At 53.9% G+C, this 20,916-nt stretch overlaps 6 protein-coding genes across 6 annotated transcripts; all 6 read left to right on the forward strand.

Annotated features, from left to right (window-relative positions):
* Positions 1–710: 710 nt before the first annotated feature.
* Positions 711–2,192, forward strand: JKF63_01227 (uncharacterized protein; the record flags this gene model as incomplete). The annotated part of the gene is made up of 1 exon (XM_067897275.1): positions 711–2,192. The coding sequence occupies one exon, from the start codon at positions 711–713 to the stop codon at positions 2,190–2,192; it is 1,482 nt and encodes a 493-aa protein (XP_067753432.1).
* A 1,121-nt stretch (positions 2,193–3,313) lies between these two features.
* Positions 3,314–4,066, forward strand: JKF63_01228 (uncharacterized protein; the record flags this gene model as incomplete). Its single annotated transcript, XM_067897276.1, has 1 exon — positions 3,314–4,066. One exon carries the CDS (start codon positions 3,314–3,316, stop codon positions 4,064–4,066), a length of 753 nt encoding a protein of 250 aa, XP_067753433.1.
* A 2,325-nt stretch (positions 4,067–6,391) lies between these two features.
* JKF63_01229 (uncharacterized protein) lies at positions 6,392–9,847 on the forward strand (the record flags this gene model as incomplete). The annotated part of the gene is made up of 1 exon (XM_067897277.1): positions 6,392–9,847. The coding sequence occupies one exon, from the start codon at positions 6,392–6,394 to the stop codon at positions 9,845–9,847; it is 3,456 nt and encodes a 1,151-aa protein (XP_067753434.1).
* Positions 9,848–13,620: 3,773 nt separating this feature from the next.
* On the forward strand, positions 13,621–16,371 carry JKF63_01230 (uncharacterized protein; the record flags this gene model as incomplete). The annotated part of the gene is made up of 1 exon (XM_067897278.1): positions 13,621–16,371. One exon carries the CDS (start codon positions 13,621–13,623, stop codon positions 16,369–16,371), a length of 2,751 nt encoding a protein of 916 aa, XP_067753435.1.
* A 2,855-nt stretch (positions 16,372–19,226) lies between these two features.
* Positions 19,227–19,577, forward strand: JKF63_01231 (uncharacterized protein; the record flags this gene model as incomplete). Its single annotated transcript, XM_067897279.1, has 1 exon — positions 19,227–19,577. One exon carries the CDS (start codon positions 19,227–19,229, stop codon positions 19,575–19,577), a length of 351 nt encoding a protein of 116 aa, XP_067753436.1.
* A 419-nt stretch (positions 19,578–19,996) lies between these two features.
* JKF63_01232 (uncharacterized protein) lies at positions 19,997–20,710 on the forward strand (the record flags this gene model as incomplete). The annotated part of the gene is made up of 1 exon (XM_067897280.1): positions 19,997–20,710. The coding sequence occupies one exon, from the start codon at positions 19,997–19,999 to the stop codon at positions 20,708–20,710; it is 714 nt and encodes a 237-aa protein (XP_067753437.1).
* Between the last annotated feature and the right edge of the window lie 206 nt (positions 20,711–20,916).

The raw sequence follows: 20,916 nt of genomic DNA on the forward strand, positions 1-20,916 counted from the left end.
TGTACTTGGCGCTTTGTTTTCATGCCCCCCTTCCCTTCCCTTCCCTCCCGCTAACACACAGAGAAAAAATACATATATGCAGATGTGCGTCTGTTCACACACACACACACACACACGTGAAAAGGCACTCAGGTGCTGTCGGCGAAGTCGAATTTGCCTATTGTAACAAAGCAGGCATGCTCACAAGACGGGTCGATGGGCTGCGATGAAAAGATCCTCCAAATGTGAATAGATTCCCAACGCAGTAGCAGGCTGACTTTGCACATTTTTTTTTGTGCAGTATGTTCTGCTAGGCTCGTCGACCATATGCATAATTGCTTCTTTCCCGGTAGCCATCGAGGGTGAGACAACATCGGTGCCCCCGTATACCTACATGTTTGGACGGTATGACTGCATCGTCTTTGCGGCATCTTTACACACCCGAGGCCGTGCTGGGCTTCGTAACCCACTGTATTTGCTTCAGTGCCGGGCATGTAGTGCCATGCATATAAACCCACGTCTCTGCTGTCGTGGCCTTCATCCTCTCACTAGTATCTCGCTTTCTCTTCCCCTCTCCATTCATCCCCCCCCCCCTCCTCCCCGCCCCGCCCGCGATGGCCTCTTCATGGCACCGGTTTTGATTGACGGTTTATCCTTGAGCATCCATGGACAACAGAGGAGGATAGAGAGCAGAGTGCTGTTTTGTTTATTGCAGATTCCGTGACATGTTCATGCGAGGTGTGGCTCGACATTTTTGCACACTGGTGCGCCACCGCCGCCGTGGCACCGGTCAGAGACCAGTGCAAAAGGGCCTAGGCACGCCACCATGGACGCTTTCATTTACAGTTCGTCTGTGCAGCAGCACCCCAATGCGACCACTTCACCCTGCTGGTGTTTCGCCCACGTTGTTTCCCTCTGAGGGCGAGTGTCGTGTGGGCGACACAAATGGACCAAGTCCGGTGGATGTGGGGTCTTCTCAGCACTGTGCATCGACTTCGTTCATGTCGTCTATGCAAGCTGCCGAAGGCTTCACGGAGCCCATTGTCGAGACCCCCGGCTACTCCGATGAGGACGCGTTTGGCCACACCGACCCTCTCAAAGCTGTCGAGCATGCCATAAAGACCACCAGAGCCGCCTCGGCCACCAATTCAGCCGTCGGCCTTGGCGCGCCGACGTCGGAGATTGCCGCAACACCAGCGGTGGACCTCACCGCCGACACAATTTCGCCCTCGGCCCCTGAGGCGGACTTGGCAAAGGAGATGGACGCCGTGGTGAGTAGTCGCAATCGGCGCCGCAACCGCCGCAAGCGCACCGCCGATGCCATCCTTGGTGACGTCTTGCACGATGCACTCCTTTTGCGCGACATGGGTAAGAGGCCAACGGCCGACTTTGTGTATAAGCGCACACAGGAGCGCATGTACGAGGAGGAGTACGGCCACAAACCCCCAAGTGCAAAGGAAAACGCAGCAAAGTTCATACCTTTTCCGCCCGATTTTCACCTCCACCGCTTGCTGCCACTCTTTGGGGATCGTGGTGATGTTGCCGTCGACGCCGAGCTGAGAACTTGGGCTTCTCCTGGCACGGCTCGGCCTGCCAGTCCGCTGCCAGTGTATACCAAAAATTTCATGAGCACCTACACACTCATTGCGCCGGATCCGTGGCCGGAGCGAGCCGTAACACCTGACAATCCCGTGTGGACGCGCCGCGATGTAGAGTTGGATAAGGAGAAGACGGGCGGCCAGGGGCTGAAGGAGTGGGAAGAGCGCATGTACGGACCCCGAAGGGGTTGCGATGCCTGTGGCGAGTTCGTCGATGCCATGGATGAGCTGGGGCACTGGGAAGTGCAGCTGATTCATTTCCTTCGTGTGGTGCCTCTGAGTCAGCGCCGCAGCCTGCCATTTCTTCATGAGTGGTACCGCCTTCTCGTGCATCGCGTGATTCGCGCTGAGCGCCGTTATATCCGCATTCGTGACGCTGTTCTAGCAAGCACCAAGGCCACCACGTCATTCTTCAACCGCACAGAGCAGGTAGTCGAGGCCGTTCGCAGTTACTATGCGGAAGCACATCGATCCTTGGCCAGCGCCAACTACGACCCGCTACGGATGAAGAAGTCAGCCCTCGCGCCGCTGATGCGCATGTCGGACGACGAGTTTTCAGAGTGGAAAGAGGTGCAGCGGCAGCGTCGGAACTCGCTTGCGGCGGAGCTCGCTTAGCGTCTTTAGGCCGAGAAGAAACAAGAAGGTGTCGACGGAGCTTAAACAACTGCAAGCAGTTGCGCGAGCAATGAAGTGACAGTTGTCTGCGTGTCTGGATTGAGAGTACCACTTCTTTGCTTGTATAGGCCTCCAACACGCGCGCTTTGCCGTGAGGAGTGCAAGATGGCTGCACATCTATCGAGGGGGGGGGGAGGGGATACTGCACTTCTTTCATGGTTGTCAGTGTGTGTGTGTGTGTGTGTGTGTGCTTGTGATTACAGAGCCGGGATCTGTTCGTCTTTGAACACTGACGCCGAAAGAGCTGAGTGGAGCCAAAAAAAAATAACAGCAACCCAAAACCTTATTGAAGTATCACTACAAGAGTTCAGCAGCGTTATTGCCATCTTGCTGATACGCAAGAACGGCAAAGAGAGGCCCCCTTCAAATTCCCGAGGTGGGGATGGGGCTGAGGAGAGGGTCTCCAAAGTCCTCTACTGCTAAGTATTTCATGCACACCCCTCCCTCCTCCCTCCTCCCCCCCCCCCAGTAGATGCCTGGCCACAGCGACATTATCCCTTTTATTTTCTCCCTCCTCTTTTGTGCCCCCCAAAGTGAGTCCTTTCGCACACAAAAAAAGGGGGCATTGTGACACACCGGTCTCACCCATTCTTTTTTCCCATTTTTTGCTCTTGTGGTGCGGGGATGGTGGTCGTTTCCGACTACAGAGCACAGTTTTGTTTCCACTGAACTTCTTTCCGGAGTGGAATCTGCACAAAACACGTTGGTTCCGTTTGCCTTCAACGCAGCGGCACTGTGCGACGTACGCTAATACACATCCGCGCCCAGGGTCCCATTACACCCGAGAGGACGACGCCCACAACTCCTGGCGCTCGATCTTTCATTACAGTTCTTCATTTCCGCCCTTCTTATTGTTTTTTTTTTTTTAAACACCCGTCGTCTTTGCTGGGTTCGCATTGTTATTCGCGGTCTGCGTCACAACTGTTGCCCCCCCCCCCTCCCCCCCCCTCAGCCCTTTCTTCTTCCCCGGGTCGTTGTTTTCAGAGGATATACCACACAAAAACACACAGACCTCTTTTTCTCTCGCGGCTGAATCGTTTTTTCCTTTTTTGGCCTCACCGATGAGGCGTGTTTGGATGTGTAAGGCAGCGGCCGTGACCCTGGCCATCAAACGACCCCCTTCAGTTGTGTCGTGCTGGAGCGCTACGTATACGACGTCGTCATCTGAGTTGTGCCGCACTGCCCTTGTTCCCTGTGAATGCACTCTAACTTCAACGAGGAGGGAGACACTTGGAAAACTCTCCCCTCTGCGTTACGGCGGTATTGGAACAGGAGGGTCGTCGCCAGCGCTGTTTCGTCTCACACGTGTCACGAGGATTCCTCCACAACTGGCGCGTTTGGTCATGGCTGGTGGAGCTGCGCTACTGCAGGTGTTTTGGGTCGCTTACCAACGGGAGAGTCAGAAGCTTCGTCAGGAAGAGCAGTCGCGTGGTGCGGATGGAGCAACTCAGGGGGTTTCAGCGATGGGCCGATCTCCTGTGATGTCTCCAGCTGAGGCGGTGCAGGTGCTTGGCCTCGATAGCAGTTTCCCTGATTTGCTCACCAGTGTGCAACGGGTGTCTTCCAGCTCAACACTGACACCGGCTTCGCTTCCGTTAGCGCCTGGAGAGGCCCGTATGACCGCGCAGCAAAACTTTGAGCGCATGTTCGCTCTCGCTGTGAAGGAGGGGAACATGTTTTTGGCCGGAAAGCTGAGCGCTGCCTACCGCATCTGTGTGGATCCAAAATGGGATCAAACGATGTCAGGTGGGGAGGAGGCAACGACAGATACCAACAAGCAATCGACGACAGAGGCAAACGGTACTGAGCGGTAGCGCTCCCCCTCCTCCCCCTCCCCCTTAGCAGAGCAGTGGTTGGGGTGATGACGTGTTGTTCGGCTTAGCTGTTTTGTTTTCTCTTGTTGCTGTTGGTCCCTGGCATATTGATGCTAAGGCGCATGCGTGCGTGCTTCTGTGGTGCGCAGGCTGTCTCTCTTATTAACTGGAGAGGGAAAAAGAAAAAAGAGAAGGGTTTACTCCACCGTGTCTCACTTGGAGTCGGTTGTTGTTGTGCTACTCGCCCTCCCTCCCCCCCTCTACACACACACACTTGCACGTGGGGATGGCTACTTTTGCCGTGTCCCCCCCCCCTTGCTTCTCTTGTGACTTCTGTAGCGATCGAAGCATCTCAGCGCTAGCTGCATAGCCTTTCGATTCCCCGTTCCTATTTTGCCCTCACGTGCTGGGGCGCATTCTTTCGCAGGCAGGCGCACGCACTGCCATCACGCCCCGTGCTCCTACCGAGCCCAGGAGGAGCGAAGGGCGCACCCATGAACTGGAGAGGCGCGGTGGCTAAACGTGAAGTCCCGTTACACCGGAGGCTTTGCAGTTGTCGTGGTCGTTGAATGCTCTGTATCCCGACACTTCCCTCTTCCTCCCTGGAAAAAACGGTGTGCGATTGCTGCGAACTTTCATGCTTTCCATCTCTCATCGCAGGGATGGGGGGCCGCTTTTGGAGCCACTTTCTCACAGTCTCTTCCTCACTCTCCCCTCTTTCTCTCGCCGTCATCCCATTAGCACAGTGGGCTTGGGCAACACATACGCCCTATGTATATTTCTTGGGGTTGCTTGTTCGGGATTCATGAAAGTCACCTCTATCATATCACCCCCATTCCACGTCTCAGCTGATCAATACCTCTGTCGGGGCGACTCATACCCTTCAGTAGATTTCTTTGGGAATTCTCTCCCGTTCACACTCTCCCCCCCCTCTATTAACCACTACATCTCTTTTCGCTTACTTTTGACACTCGCCTCTCCAGGAGTCCACAAGAAAAAAAAAAGAGGGTGCAGAGCGTGCGCTCTTTCCGACTTAATCAAAGGCCGTCAACACGCATACAACATCTCTTGCCTAGGCGAGCGGGGTGGGGTGGTGGGGGGGAGGGCGATAGAAGCAGGCGTCCGTCAAGCTCGACACAGCCACACACATGCCTACGCTCACGAAACGACTATTACATATACAGGTTCGGTAAGTGGAAACTGTAAAAGCACGTTCCCCATTTTACATACGAACACCGCCGACTGTTTTCGTTTTATTCGCTCCTCTCAGCCCCCTTAGCTGTGTGAGATTCGGTCGCTTCACTTATTTTTTTTCCACCTCCTTTCTGTTTTCTCGCTAGTTGTTTTGAGAAAGAAGAGCGGCGTCCGTCTCTACTTTCTTCCCCTTATTTTTTTTTTGTCGCGTCGCGGTGCCTTTCGCCACTGCTGCGTTCTTCTTGTTCCTAGGAACACCACTTGTTTGTTCACACGTCCTCCCCTCCCAACACACACACACTGCACACACTCACGAATAAGCACCAAGACGCACTTCCTAAGACCGGCGGCAGTCACTACAACCTCTTCCCAACCCTCCTGCTGCATCCCCTCCTTTTCGGGGGTTTTCTTGCACTCCTGCTATCATTATTTTTTTTCTGCTCTCGTTTTTTTTTTTTCAAGGGCACTCGAGTTTGATTCCTCAGAGGCACTCAAAAACAGACCCCCGAAAACAGAAAGAAGCAGCAAAGTGTTGCCACTGCGTCTTCGCGCTGCTTCGCTGTGTGCCTGGAGAAGGTGCTCTCTTGGTGCGGAGACTTCTAAGTGTATTCGACTCGATTCGATTCGATTCGTGAGTGTGTGTGTGTGTGTCTCCCTATCTCTGCATCTGTTCCCGAGTGTTCGTGTGTGGCTCTTGCGCCCGCTTCTTTTGTGTTATTCGTCCTCCCCCCCATTCTTGTGCGACTGGGCTCGAGTGTGCGCGGTGTCGGGCAGGCCTTTATTACCTCTTTTGGGATCACTCACGGTAACCTGCGAGTGCCTCATTTAACCACCGCACTTCCCCCCGCCCCGCTTCGTTTTCTCTATTTTTTTTTTTCACCTCCCCTCTCCCTTCCCCCCCTTCGGTTTCCACGTGTAGACAGGCGTTCACCGGTGCAGTTCAGAACTGTGAGAGTAGATCACTGCGAGGTGTTCGCCTGTCCTATTTTGCATTTTCTTCGCACTTATCCCTTTTGAGTTCGTCTTGGTTCTCCCCAGGAGAGGGGGAGTAGAGGAGAGGGGGAGAGGAGGGGAGGAGAGAAGAAATACGGACAGCTCATCCTTGGCGGTCTTCTTTCTTTTTCTATTCGAATGAGCACTAAGCGAGGCGGGGCTGGCGATCACGCACACATGGCTTCGCCGGCCAAATCCAAAGACGAAAACCCATTTTTCACTCACGATGCCACGGCATTCACCGTTTCCAGAGAGTCCGAGACTGGTGGAGTTGGGTTCAACCCTCTCATCGATGATCTCAAAGACCTGAGGCCAACCTCTTTTCGAGGCAATATCCAAAACGCCAGTCATCTGCAAGAACAGAGCATCAGTAGGCGTACTAGTGATGTGGGCATGCCTAAAGTGTTGCTGCCGCTAAGCGAGGAGACTACGATGGCTTGCTTCAATCCCACCCGCGCGCAGCAGTGTAAGGTAGCAGTTGATATTTTATGCAAGACTAGTCAGCAGTTTGTGCACACCATGCAGATCCACAATGTTGACGACTTCTTCTTTCCATTGGAGGGGGAGAGCGCTGAGGATGCGCTTCGACGCCAGCTCGGCAACAAAGATCGACACGAGATGGAAAAGTTCGTATTGGCATTAGTAGAGCTGCTCGAGGACATACGCAAGGTAAGGGGTCAGGCAGGGCCCTTGGTTGGGTCTTTCTCGCTGCAGGATGGTACCAAGTCTTATTGTTGTTCGTCAAGCAGCACGCATTCGACAGTGAGCACCGCCAGTCTGGTACGATCACCTGTACAGGAGACGCATCGAGTCACCATGACGTACGATCAGTATGGCCATCGCATGATCAACCGCTACAGGGTGATTGCAGATCTGGGCCGCGGCGCGTACGGCAAAGTGAAGCTCGGGGCCGATGTCAGCACCGAAAAAATGGTGGCCATTAAAATTATCAACAAGAAGCACCTGAAGAGGATCAGCGGTTTCGGCTTCAAGGATCAGGATGAGGTCCTGAAGCGCGAGATTGCCATAATGAAGAAGGTGCGGCACCGGAACTGCGTTTCTCTCTACGAGGTGATCGACGACCCGGACTCGCAGAGGCTCTACCTCATCATGGAGTATGTGCCCAACGGACCTGTTGTTCGGCTAAAACCACAGCAGCTCAACAGGGCTGCCTTGGAGGCTATCGAGGCTGGTTTTCCGTTGAACGGCGACGTCTTTAGCAAAGTTCTGATGCGGTGTGCCGTTCGGCGGTCCCCCAAAGGTGAGATGACGCGCCTCACGGAGTCCGAACTGACGAGCAATCCGACCGTCTTCTTATGCAAACCGCTTAGCCAGCACATCTGTGCGTTGTACCTGCGCCAACTCGTAAGTGGACTGCGGTATATGCACAAGCGGTGCCTTGTCCACCATGACATCAAGCCTGAGAATATATTGCTCGGCACTGGTCATCACGTTTTCCTCTCCGACTTTGGTGTCAGCGAGATCGTCTCTACCCTTGAGGAGGTGAAGCAGGCGGCGAGGAAGAGCTTTGAGAAGATTAGTGAATCCGCTAGCGATGAGGCCCCGTGCGTATCGGGCGAAAGTGATTTGAGCAGCGTCGGCGGCAAGGACGGGAGCACCGAGGGCACAGCGCGCCTCGGTGCTGGCACGCTTCTCTTCACTGCGCCAGAGCTGTTTGGCAGCTCTGTGCATCAACACTTTGTGGATCCGTACCTGACTGACGTCTGGGCATTGGGCGTCACGCTCTACTGTATGCTGGTCGGTATGTCCCCATTTTTTGGCAGCTCGTACTCGCAGGTTCGCACAAGCATCCTGACGCAGGCGTTCCCATGGTCGGGGAAGACAGTTCACGAGGCACCGCTGGCGGCGGAGTGGCTAGTGGTGCTGAACGGACTACTGGCCAAGGACCCCTCCCAACGCTGGTCGCTTTTTCGGCTGAAGTCGTATCTGGACAAGGACGACTTCCAGAGTGTCGTGCAAAAAAGCGCGCTGTGCGAGGCGTCGCTGGGAGCTGGTTCCTCGATCTCTGTGGGCGGCAAGGCATCTATTTCAATACCTCAGAGCCCTGGTTTGGTTATATCGTCCGCGACCGCGACGTCTACCAGCGTGGCCAGGCCGTCCTTCGCATTCGTCTCAATGGCGAACGGTTTAAACTCTTCCTTCACGCCCTCTTGCATGCTTTCCTCTTCCTCGCCTTTCTCAGCCCTTGCGATAGATACCGGAGTTGCTGCCCGCAACCTCGTGTGGGACATGGGGGTTTCAGAACAGGAGGTGCGGGACGCCACACGAACGGTGAGGGTCGAAGTCACGCGCCAGAGGACGATCCTTTCAGCGCACACGCGCTGCATCGTGCACCGCTACGTGGAGTCAGTTCGCGCATCCATGCGAAAGCGGCATTTCATTCAGCTTGGCTCCTCCTCCCATTTTGGTAGTAGCTCGCAGTGGGGCTTCCCAGTCCCTGCGCATGTGCTCGTTACCAGCAGGAAGAAAAGCAATGCGCCTACCTCCGGCGGCGATGCGGTGTATATGGCGCATGTTCCTCAGCTCTCCGAAGCGAAAATCAAACCAACCACCGAAAGCGGCCCCATCAGCGCCACCTCCCTGTTCTACCCGAAACGAAGGAGCTCCCAACCTAAGGTGCGTGCGAGTGACTCGGGGAATCGATGGGATGACCGTTGCCAAGACGGCAGTGGTGGCCTGGCAAAGCGCATCTTGACATGCAATTCCGAGTCACTGGATGCTGTCCTCTCTATAGTGAACCTGCAAAGCCTATCGCAAGAGAGCTTCTTCCCCTTGAGCCTCACCTCCTCGAGCATTTCCTCCGTTGATTCTTGTGCGCATATGACAAACGTCGGGAATAGGACGGCCAGATTCACCAAGAGCCAATGCAACGCTTTGACGGCCAAATTGGCACCTCCGAGCAAGTATATGCGGATTCCCCGGGGGGGTTCAGTTGTTCGGTCACACCAAGAAACACCATTGGGGATATCACAAGGGATGACCTTGGGCGGCAAGCCGCCTCTAGTCCCGGAGGAGGATCGTCCACAACAGGTGGGATCTCTTGAAAACAACGGCCCACGGCATGAGGCTCCCCGCTACAGAAAACTCTCGAGCCACACTATGCTCACTGCCAAAGCTGCCCATTGTCCAGCAACGCTGACTTGCAAGCGACCGTGCGCTGTGTCGTCACGTCGTAATTCGCCCCTCTATAAAACCAACGGCGGTTTGGCAGATAGCTCTTTGTTGGGGTGTCGCAGTACGTCGCTGGAGCCAAAAAATATCAGCTTCCCCAAAGGCTTCCTCGCACTGCCGTCAGACCGGTTAATATCAGCAAAAAGGCCCCAGGAGGAGTCCATGAAGGACGATCCTGTAGAGCCAGGGCAGCAGCGGCTTTGTGGGGGGAAGCGAACCTCTTCTGCCTTGAGCTGCACCGATGAAGTGCAACACACCTCCTCCCTCAAAACCGCACAGCCCCCCTCTTCACAGACGACATCAAGTAGCGTAGTGCACAACGAAGATGTGGGAGGAAAAAAAAAGGGAAGTACAAAAAAAAAGTTCCGAGATGAGCGCAAGGTTGCTCTTCCGAAGAGCTAACAACACATGTCGGGCGGATGTAGACTTGCTCGATGTAAGACACAATTGCGTAACCATGTGGCCCCTATCACTTGGCCGAGTGTACATGTCATTTTTTTTTTCGGAGGGTTTGTTGTGGATGAAGGTCAACATGTCGAGGAGACATGCCCTTCCATCTTACTCTCTTCTTCGCGTTTTTTTTTTTTGGGGGGGGTGTACTTCTCCACGCTACAGCAGATCGGCCCTAGGAAGAGCAGATGTATATCCAGAGCTCCCCCCTTTTTCTACGTATTTGAACATATTATTCACCCATAGTGTTTATTGCTATTGTTGCTCTTTGTTGAGTTTGGCCCCTCCTCGCTCCCCCAACGTCGCTCCCCCCCGTCTCCTCCTTAGATGAAGGTCTTCTGACAAGTGTTGAACGCTTGATGCTGTGGTTCTTCTTGTTCTCTTGCTTTTGAGATCATTTCTGCTCTGCCCCCCTCCCCCCTCCCCTCCCAAAGCTTCGCTTCGAAGCGACCTCGAGGCGGTTATACGTTTCTCATTTTTCTCACAGCGATATTTTATATTTTTTCATCATCATCATTTGGTCTTCCCGTGCTCTGGCGTCCCTTTTCAGAAGGGGAAACGTATTGCATTCGTCTTTGCACTTTTTTTTGGTAAGTCTATAAAACATATATTCTGCGTTTTCAAATGTACTACTTCCCTTCCCCCCTCACATATCTTTTCGCCTCCCCCCCTCCTCCTCCTCCTCTCTCATCATTTCTCCTTGCTTCCCACTCCACACGCTTTGTTTCGACTTGGTGTTTGTTATTATTATTGGTTCTGTTCCATGTACAGAGGACACTGATGTGTGTTCATGTGAATGTGCGAGTTTAGTGCACACACTAATACATCTCACCACCCCCCTCCCTCCCTCCCTCCCTCCCTCCCCAGGGGGTGAAAAAGATTTCGAGGAATTCTCTGTACTCATGAATTTTGTTTAGAGCTTCAGGTATTTTGTTCATCTGTTGTTCGCCTCTCTCTCTCTTACGTGTGTGTGTGTGTGTGTGTGTGTTTTCCCCTACAGCCTGTCCCCCTCTGTTTTCCCCCCTCCCCCCACTGACTCTCCCGCTCCTCCCTACCCCCCTTCATCTTGGACATTCCCACGTTTTCTGCTTGATGAACTTTCCGTTTGTGGAGCAGCGTCTCCCTCCATTGTTTCACCATATACTCCTCTCTGTGTCTCATTTTATGTACAACAATCACAAATTCACGTTGCTAGAAGAGGGAAAGAGAGAGAGGGCGGTGGGGAGGGAGGGAGGGAGGGGGGGGGGAGTGCGTGTGGGTGGGAAGGGGGAACACAAACGGTCTCTCTCCATGAGAAGTATCCAAGCGTAGCAAATGAACGCGCAAATGCTTCTGAGAAGGTCGTGGAAGCAGTGCAGCTGTCTCTTTCTATTCCCTCTAACTCGTAACGGTTTAACAGATAGAAATACGCGACTACTAAAACACCCACACACATGTATGTATGTATACATATATACATATATATATATATATATATCTGTATGCGCCTCTATCCGCGCACATCACATTCCTTTTCTGGCCGGCAGCTGCACATAATCAAATACAATGTTATCTCAACGCTCAACGAGCATGAACAGAGCTCTCTCTTTTTTTTTTGTTTTTACGTGTTTACTCGATGCGCCCTCACAATTTGTCAAGGCGGAGGGTCTTGCTGGGTGGATGCTATGGGAGAAAACGTGTGCGTCATGTGTATATTCAACCTCCAATGTTGCATTGAGCGTCAAAAGTCCAACAAAGTGCTTGTTCATGTATTTGTATATGTTTTAGTGCGTCCGTGTGCGCGCGCATTTGTGCGCTTCCGTTGATGAGGACGACTCTCATACGCTATCGACCCTTTGATGACGATGGTGATCCCAGTGTCGTGCATCAGAGGTTTTAAAAACGATCTATGCTGAGAGGAAGCCTAGTAGTCTCTTCCTCTCCCTCCCCCGAGCAAAAAGTTCCTCTTCCAATACGGAACCGCTTCTCTCGGTGAGAGGGTGAAGTTACTACAGCGTGGTGCCGTCTGATTGTGATCGTTACGCATGTTGGCAACTTGGTCCTGAATGATGTTTTGCGATGGGGTATTATCAGCCAGGCTGCCAGCGTGCGTCAAATGTGTCCAACGCGGTTCACACTGCCTATTGATGGGGATGGCCTACGTCGTCCTCAGAAGTTCTCAAAGCGGCACCGGAGATCTTGGGAAAAGGCTGTGAGGCAACTCGTAAGGCGGAGGTGGGCCATGTCTGGCGAGGAGACCGTGCTTCGACGCTCGTCTAATGTTGCTTCACACCATCTCGCAGGGCTGCGAGAGATCAGGGGTAGAGTGTGGCCTTCAGCTCACGGGCTTGTGATTCAAGGTGGGGCACGGTGAGGAAGAGGATCCGCTCCCCCCTCTATTTCCGTTGATTCTTCTGCTTTGTATTTGCGCGTGTGTGTTTATCATGTGTACTTCCGCTTTTTTTTCCCTGTTCTTGTCCCTTCCTCCCCACCCGTCTCTCTCTTTCCGTGAATGATGTGTGTCTCGTCTGTATCTCTGCTGTATTTTGCCACACTCATGTTTTCGGCTCCTTTTGTACTTAATGAGTTGGATGTCCCACTGCTGTTGTTTTACTTGACATTTTGCCTCTTTCGTCTGGCCGTCAACAAGAAAAAAAAATTATATGACATACAGAAGTCCTCCCCCCCCCCCACCACCGCATTCTACTGTCGCTCGTCGCAACGACTGGCTATCAGTGCGTACTCAGGCACCTGTGCTTTGAAGGATTGTATGGATGCGCATCCATGTCTTTCAAGATCTTTGCTCCACGTTTTTTCCTGCCCCCCCCCCTTCCCCCCCACCGCGCCGCTCAATGGGTGTCCGAGCGCCGGCTTTTCTCTCCACTCTCTGTGGGGGTGGGGGTCACTTTATGATCAATAAAGCTATTGCTCAGGACAGAGTGAAGCGGGCCGTTCAGAATGCCTGCAAAACGCTCAGAATTTGCGATAGGTCTTGGGGGGATTGTGTGGGGATGTCGTCATGGACACTCTTCCGCTTTCATTTTTTTTCTCTGTGACCCCTCCACAGGAAGAGAACAGAGGGATGGAGGCTGCCAAAAAAGTGAAGAGGGTGCTGCTGGGATACGACGTGTGACGGAGCGTGGCGAGACGGAAAAAAAACCCGTGGCGCTCCTGAGTTATGGCCGTTGTCGCGGTCTTTCTTTTTGCCAATGATTTCAAAGAAGATTCTCCCCCTTTTTCCCCTTCCACACACTCCTACATCTCTCCGTTTGGCCGACGGGTATGTTTAATTGACATGTGGAAGAAGAAAACACGCAGAGCACAAACACATAATATATATATAAAAAGTATAAAAGAAAGGTGTTGAGGGTGGACTTCTCGTCACGACACGCACACGTTCATAATTGGTTTGTGCGTGTCTTTACTTCACGTTCGACACTTAAAAGTCCACCTTCGGTCTTCTTTTTGTTCTTTCTTGAGGTTGGGGGAAAAAAAGGTGGGCTTATGCAAGCTGCCTTTTTTTAAAAACCCTTGTGCACACAGTGAGGGGCTCGCATACACTACGGAGGGACACTAGGTAGGGAAAATAGGGTCACTTGCATCGTTTTTGACGCTGAGTCGGTTCGCTTTTCTTTTTGTATCCTAAAGCAAACACACGCATACACACACAAAGGTACGCATTGTCACGCGAGCAGATTATCTTTGGTTATAGGGGGGGGGTAACTGCAAAGGCTTGCTCATTAACAATGGGTTCCATTGCCCCACAGATCCTTGCAGCCCTGGCCGCCGCCTCTAGCTCTGTCGCCGAGACGCGCCATGAGGGTGACGTTCAGCTTCAGCAGCTGAAGCTGAACCCCACGGCGTACTTTTCCAGCTGCGCAGACATCTTTATCTCACAGCAGGCAGATCTTCGGGGGCGACAGCTTGTGGGCTTTCAGCTCAAGAATAGCCTCGCAGATCCCGCATGCTCACAGAACGGGCAACTCCAAGCTGCTGTCTGCGAGCACGCGGTCGTCGACCCACAACGCATTATCCGAAACGTCGCCGGCAGTATCATCAGTGTGGCGGTGCGCGAGGGGCTGTGGCCTGCGGAGCTGGTCGTAGGAAAACTCGGCACCATTCTCATCCAGCGCAGCCACGAGCTTGGCGCGGTGCACGGTGCCATTCGCACGTTGTCGTACATTGTTGACGACGCTGTATCGCTTCTCGATGCGGCGCAGCTGACAAAGCCGGTGCTGTGTGCTGTGCTGCCGTACATCACATCCACCACCTTTGGTACGGCTGGTGAGGACGTTCTTGAGATACGCGTCAAGTCTCTAGAGATTGTTTCTTTGATTTTGGAGCAGGCGGGTGTCGATTTCGAGTGCAACACTTACAAAAGTCTCCAAGGTGGCATCATTGGCGTCATACAGGCGTGCTTCGAGAACTTGAAGGCGCCCTTATCTCAGGCGATTGCCACGCAGTGCATTCGCTGCATCGCGCTGTCCCTCACATTCTACCAAGAAATTGACGACAACCTGTTTGGCCAGATCAGCCAGCTCATGTACCAGGCGACTACTTCTGGCAACGGGGCTGCGCCGGCTAACGCAGAGGAGGAAAGTCTCCGTATGGAGGCGACGGAGTTTTGGCGCGCCATATTGCACTTCCCCCACTTCGCCGAGGTGTCTCAGTCGATCGTGGTGCAGATCATTCCAGTGATCATTCGTTCCATGATTTACTCCGAGATGGAGATTGGCATGCTGCAGGCTAGCGCCGAGGACTGGCAAGTGCCGGACAAGGTCGACTCCATCCGTCCGCGTCACTACACAGAGCTTAACAAGGCCACTGACAACAGCGAGGAGGAGGAGGACGACGACGACGACGACGAGGTGGAGGAGTGGAATCTACGCCGCGTCTCTGCGCTCACCTTGGATGAACTCAGTCAGTACTACGGCGAACTACTACTTTTACCGGTGTTGAGCTGTGTCGAGGAGATGATCCGCTCTGAATCGGCTGGCTGGCGTCAACAGGAGGCGGGCGTTCTTGCCATTGGTGCTTTCTGCGAGGGCTGCTATGACTCCTTGGTGAAGTTTCTGCCGGACATTTGCCCGATGCTTCTGCAGTTGCTTGAGGCGCCTGACACGCATTTTCTCGTCGTTAGTATATCACTCTGGACATGCGTTCGCCTCGGCAACTACTTTCTCTCGAGCAATGCATTGATGGAGAGGCTGATGGCCTGCATTCTGCGCAAGATGGAAAACCCATCCAAAATGGTCCAGGGCAGTGCCGTCGTGGCGCTGCGCGACATGCTCGAGATGGCGGAGGAAAGACAACTGGACGCGGCGACCCCGGCGATTGTGCGCTCTATTGCCACGTGTTTTGGTGCCTATCAGCTCAAGAATCGCGTGCTTCTGTTTGAGGCGGTGCAGTCCGTCTGTCAGACCCTCGTCAGTGCTCTGCGCAGTAGCGAGGAGCTTATCTCAACCCTTCTGCAGCCCCTGGGTCAGCTTTGGTCGCAGACACCCAACGACAGCCCCTTGCTCTGGAGCCTGTTCGACTGTATGGCGACGGTGTGTAACGCGCTTGGGCCAGCGATGCAGCCAATGACGTCTGACATCTTCAACCGTGGATACTCTCTGCTGCGGGAACATTTGCAGCAGCGACACGCCGCACTGCAATCAGGCGATGTCCCACCGGACGAGGAGTTCATCGTTACCTCGGCCATCTTGCTGAGCGGACTCTTTGACGCCATGGGGTCGGGACTGGAACCTCTGGTCGCTCAGAATGAGCCGCTGTTCATGCAGCTGACGCTCTCCATGCTATCCGACGCTTCACCGCACATTCGGCAAAACGGTTTCTGCCTAGCCAGCGATGTGGCACGCACCTGTCCTTTGCATCTACAGCAGGTGCTCCCCCAGTTCTGCGACCTTGCGCTACAGAATGTCACTCTGGTCGACGAGTCATCCTACACGGTCGTCAGCAACGTTGCCTGGGCGGTGTGCAACTTGCTGGAACACCAGGTAGATGGCACTGGCGCTCCAACAATGCAAGCGAGCTCAGCTATGCCACAGCTGTTTGCACTCCTTGCGAGGCTGCTGGGGCAGACCAACATTACGTCGGACATGCGTAACATGGCCGAGAATGTGTCACTGTGCCTTGGCGTTATGCTTTACGTCGATGCCGACGTGGTGACGAAGTCAGGTTGCTCTGTGGGACTCTTTGCTGGTGAGTTTTGTCGCTTCGTGCGCAACATCCGCGAGTCATCGTCGCTGCTGGAGGCGAGCACAAACGGATTTTTGGGGGCAGTGCAGCAGAACCCGACGATTGTACTGAACAATCTCGTGGCTTTCTGCGACCTTGGCTGCTCTGTGGCGGTGGAGGGCGTCGAGACCAGCCGCACAATCCGCGATGTGCTTTCACACGCGTCCCGCGCAAACCCCGACTCTTGGCGGCAGGCACTTTCCGCATGCACGGAGCCGACTCGCAAGAAGCTGTACGAGCGGTACGGCTTCCAGTAGTGTTGCGGAGGTGTGTGTGTGTGTGTGTGCGTTGATAGTCTGAGGAGTTTTTCCATTGCTGTGGAGGGATTGCGAAAAGGGAGGGGATATGAAAGAAATATATTAAAGGCGACACATCGCGTTCACGGTCGAGGGTAGCGCTTTGCAAGACATAATCCGCTGAGAGTGGCATCTTTATGAGTAAGTAGGCAATTTTGATCGTGTGTGTTTCTGTGGATGCGCAACGGAAGGGCGCACTCTTCCCCCCCCCCCCTTTCGCATCCTCTTGTACTCGTTTACTTCTCCGAGTGTTCCATCTCAGGTTCGTTTCCGCTTGGTGTGTGTGTCTGTGTGTCTTTTTTTTCTTCACCCCCCGGGGGAGGGAGGGGGAGGAGGGAGGGGGAGGGGGATGGGGTGAGGGGGGATATTCACTCCACGCCAGTGCTGTTGTCGCCTTTCTTTTGTCTACCTGGTTACCGTTTCTCACTTTGCTCCTTTTTTCTGTTCATTGGGTGTGGCTGTGTCACAGTGGTGGTGGTGGGTGCGGCGCTGTGAGAAGATGCCCAAGAAAAGGGTGACGTCGCGACGTGGTGTGAAACCATGTAGTGTATACCGCGCATCGATGAGCCGGGTGCGGTGACAGCTATGTAATGTGTAGGTCACTGCCCCCCCCCCCCTCCCCACACCTTCCATTCATCGACGCCAATACAAATTCGAGCAACATCAAAAAGATGCGTGCGCAAGATGCAACCAGACGATCAAAACGCCCTTCCTCCCTCTACATGCACACACACACACACACACACACACACAACACGCGCAACAGTATGCGCCGTACTTCTTCCCATGCACCTCGCATTGGGTGCGCACTCACAATTGTATGTGTGTGTATGTGGAGGGGGAAGGGAAGGGGGAGAGGGCACTATGTGGGTGCTTGATAGAATCACCTATTCTCTTCATGATGATCCCCTTTTGGGATCAGTCGTGGAGAGAGTATGGCGAGGGAGAAGGCGAAGATGACTGCGCATCGATGGACTTCCTCTTTACGAATAAAAGGCCGCTCGTATGTCCGGGTGTAAAGTCTGCCGTTCTCTTCCCAAGCCTTTCCTCTCATCGCTTTTTGGCGTCTCCGCTTCTCACACGCTCAAAGTCGAACGCAGGGTGTTCCACTGTTTCAAAGATACACTCTTCACTTTTTTTTTCATTCTCTCTTTCTTGCAGGCACTGTCCGATATTTTCGTGCCCGGGTGTAGTGCACGTGATTGGGATCGGCGGTAGGTGATACCGCACCACACGTGAGGGGGAAGCGCAAGGGGGGAGGATACGGCGGGGCAGAGGAGGGTGCAGAAAAGGCGAGGTGCGCGCACTGGTATTGGAATGTGGATCAGCATATTGGAGGGGGGAAACACCCACGCACCCACATGAAGATACAAAGAGACTCATGGGTTTACGCTCATTGCACCCCCACACACTCCTACCATGATAAAGATGTGTGCTTGGGACAGCGATTGCGGGAACCCTCTCACCTTTGCCCTCGCTGTCCTCGCCCCCCCCCCCCCTCCCCCTCACTCCTGTCGATATGACTGCCTTGACTAGCGCCACGGTCGCACCCCCGTCTCCCCCCCAAGCAGCCGGATCGACTAATACGCGTATGTGGGCGCGACAATGGCGTCGATGTGGTTCTTCTTTATTTTTTTTTCATCCAGTTCCCTTCTCTCCTCTATCCATTTTATTTTCGATGCGCAAAGGGGGGGGGGACGTACTCATTTTCTCTCTCCTCATCGGCACCAACGCACCGCCCCCCAGCTTTCTCACCAGTTTGTGGGCTCATATTTGTCTCGAACATATTTGCTTTTTTTGTTTGTTTTGTGTTTCAAGCGGCTCAGGTAACCGCTGCTCGCTCTATGAGTCTTTGACCCCCCCCATCCCGCCCTTGAACCCGGTTGTTGGGTACACCCGTTAGTCTTTCCCCGGCTGTAGATGTGCGGATGCTGTTTACATAGGCGTGCAGTTCAAGATACCAAGACCGCCCGCCTCCGCCTCTTCCCGAATACTTTTTGTCTCTCCCCCTCCGTGTGGACACACATAGATACACACACCCTGGTACTACATCCATAGGCGGCTGTGCATATCTGGGAAGGTGTAAAGTTTCCTCTTCTCCCATTTTTTTTCTGTTTTTCTTTCTGCGTTTTTGTATACCACAGGCAACTGAGCTACGGAGGGGTGAACACGATGGAGATCACGAGCTTCAATGTGACGGAGCTCTTGCCTTACTTGGGCACGCTTTCGCGTGCATGTTCTTTCGTAGCGGTGAACTTGGAGTTCTCTGGCATCGATGGTGAAAACGCTGAACCAGGCTCCGAAACACCAAAGCGGGCTATCCGCTCGCTCGTGCGAGCACCAGCTGCCCTATACTCAGAAAAGCTCCCAAGCCGTACAGGGTGATGCAGATCGGAATCTCCGTCTTCACGGAGGTGAAGACTGGCGACACGAAAGGGGCCGCAAGCGTGAGTGGAGAGATACACTTTGACGACGACGTCGGGCGTGGCTGGCCTGCCTGCAGAAGGAGGTCGCCGAGTTTCTAGAAGTGGCCGACAACTACAAGGCTGCCCATGCCCAAACTATCACCGCGGTGGAGACGATTCTGGTGGACGCGAGCAACACTGCGACAGGTTTTACGTCTGCGTCGAGGTACGTTGCCGAGGGAATAGTCGCTGTGACGCAGCTGCTCAAGGTCGTCGCAAGCGCCAATGTAAATGACCCCGCGAAGGAAATGATGCCGCCAAGTCAGTCGATCGCCGGCCTGTCCCACCACTACCGTTTTTTTTAAAAAAGTACTTGGTGGCTCTGTTGCAAAGTACAGGAGAGACCGCACCATGCGTGGTGCAACGGTGTCAGCGGCACCGGCGGAGGCGCCAGGGGTGTTCTACAAGGTGCACACGTTTTTCGCCCCGATGTTTCCGCTTCCCATTGACCCTGCAGAAGCCGTCACGCTGAAGGTCGACACTGCCGAGTTCCTTGTCAAGAACAACATGGATTTGACGCGGTGGGTCAAAGAAGGGCTTCGATTCTCGCCGATGAAGGTCTCGGTTGCACGGCTGGCTAAGGACGCGGAGGAGACATTGCAGCAAATAGACGTGATGGCAGACCCGCACACCATGCTGCCGCGCTACAAGGTATACATCGGCGATCCACTAGACCACCTGCTCCCCCTTCTCTGCGGGTGAAGTGCATCTTGTGAGGTTTGTCGTTTCTCTTCAGAGGGACTCTTCCACTGATCGCACCTCGGCGAGGGTGGCGAATTCCGATCTCGGAAAGCTTGGTTTATTAATCTGGGTAGCGCGCGGCATCGCTTCGGAGTCGGCGTTGCCGGAGACGTTCTACACGGAGGTCAAGGTGTTGAAGGATGAAACCGAAGCGTTGGCGGCAATTGGTTTGAAGAAAATGAACCGAAGGTTTGTGAAGACAGCTGACTCCAGGATGGGTGGCGTTGGGTTCGGCGCGAGTCCTGGTCTCGCATAGCCATGGCAATCATTGTTTAGAAACCCTCTTGTATACCACAGAGGCGTGTCGGAAGGCCAACGTCTTCTTCAACGGCTACTCGGACCTAATCTTTCTGCTATTCGCTCTTCACAGCCCGGAAAATATGCCGCCTGACCTTTCCTCTTTTAAGTCTGTCGTGCGCCGGCACTTTCCCTCGCTTTTCGACACTCGCATCCTCAGCTGCGCTGGTCCGCTTCAGGGCTTGGGCACCTTTACTGGGAGGCTTTCAGCCGTGGTGGATGAGATGCTCAAGGTGAGCTCCATCGTGTCGCATGTGTCGTTCACCTTCGACTCGCTCGTCTCCGGTGGTTGTGACGCCACACAGCACTTGATTGCCCACAACGCAGGCTTTGGTGCCTTGCTCCCTGGTAAACTCTTTGCGTATGTCAAGTACGCTCTCGAAAGTGCGAACGTCAGTGTCAAGGTGTATGAGAATCGTCTGGCAGCCTACACAAGGTTGATATCGATTGACCTGCAAAGCTGCAAAGATAGCGCACTCCCGGCGGTGACGACATGCATCTTCTACATGACTAATGCGTCTGGACTGCGTGCAGGTACGATACGTGTGACGCTCTTGGCGCACGGCATCACTTACTTGGTCATCTACCGAAGAAGCGGGTACATCATTCAGCCAGTAGGTGCCGCGAATGAGATTTCGAACATGATGGAGACGGTGAAGAGGCCGATGAGTCTCAGGGCTCACATGGAGGTGAATCTGTATCGTGTTTACGCTATGCTAAGATGTGTGGATAGGAGGGGAACAGCGACAAAGCGATTGTACTGCTTGGAAACAACACAAATTCGAGGCACTCGCTAGTGCTTTGCAGGTATTTGCGATCCGCCTTCGCTGGATCGCTGACGAGGACCGCGTCGGTCTCAGTTGGCAGCATGCGATTGATGGTCGTATGTTTTGCATGGGTGCTGGAAAGGGGGGGGGTGGAGGAAGAGGGGGGGGGGGAGGGGAGGTAATCCCCTCAAGGACGCGGCGGTCTGCCACGCCCGAAAAAAAAAAGAACAAGTAGA

The sequence above is a fragment of the Porcisia hertigi genome, chromosome 35 (genome assembly GCF_017918235.1).
Source record: "Porcisia hertigi strain C119 chromosome 35, whole genome shotgun sequence".
NCBI classification, from domain to species: domain Eukaryota; phylum Euglenozoa; class Kinetoplastea; order Trypanosomatida; family Trypanosomatidae; genus Porcisia; species Porcisia hertigi.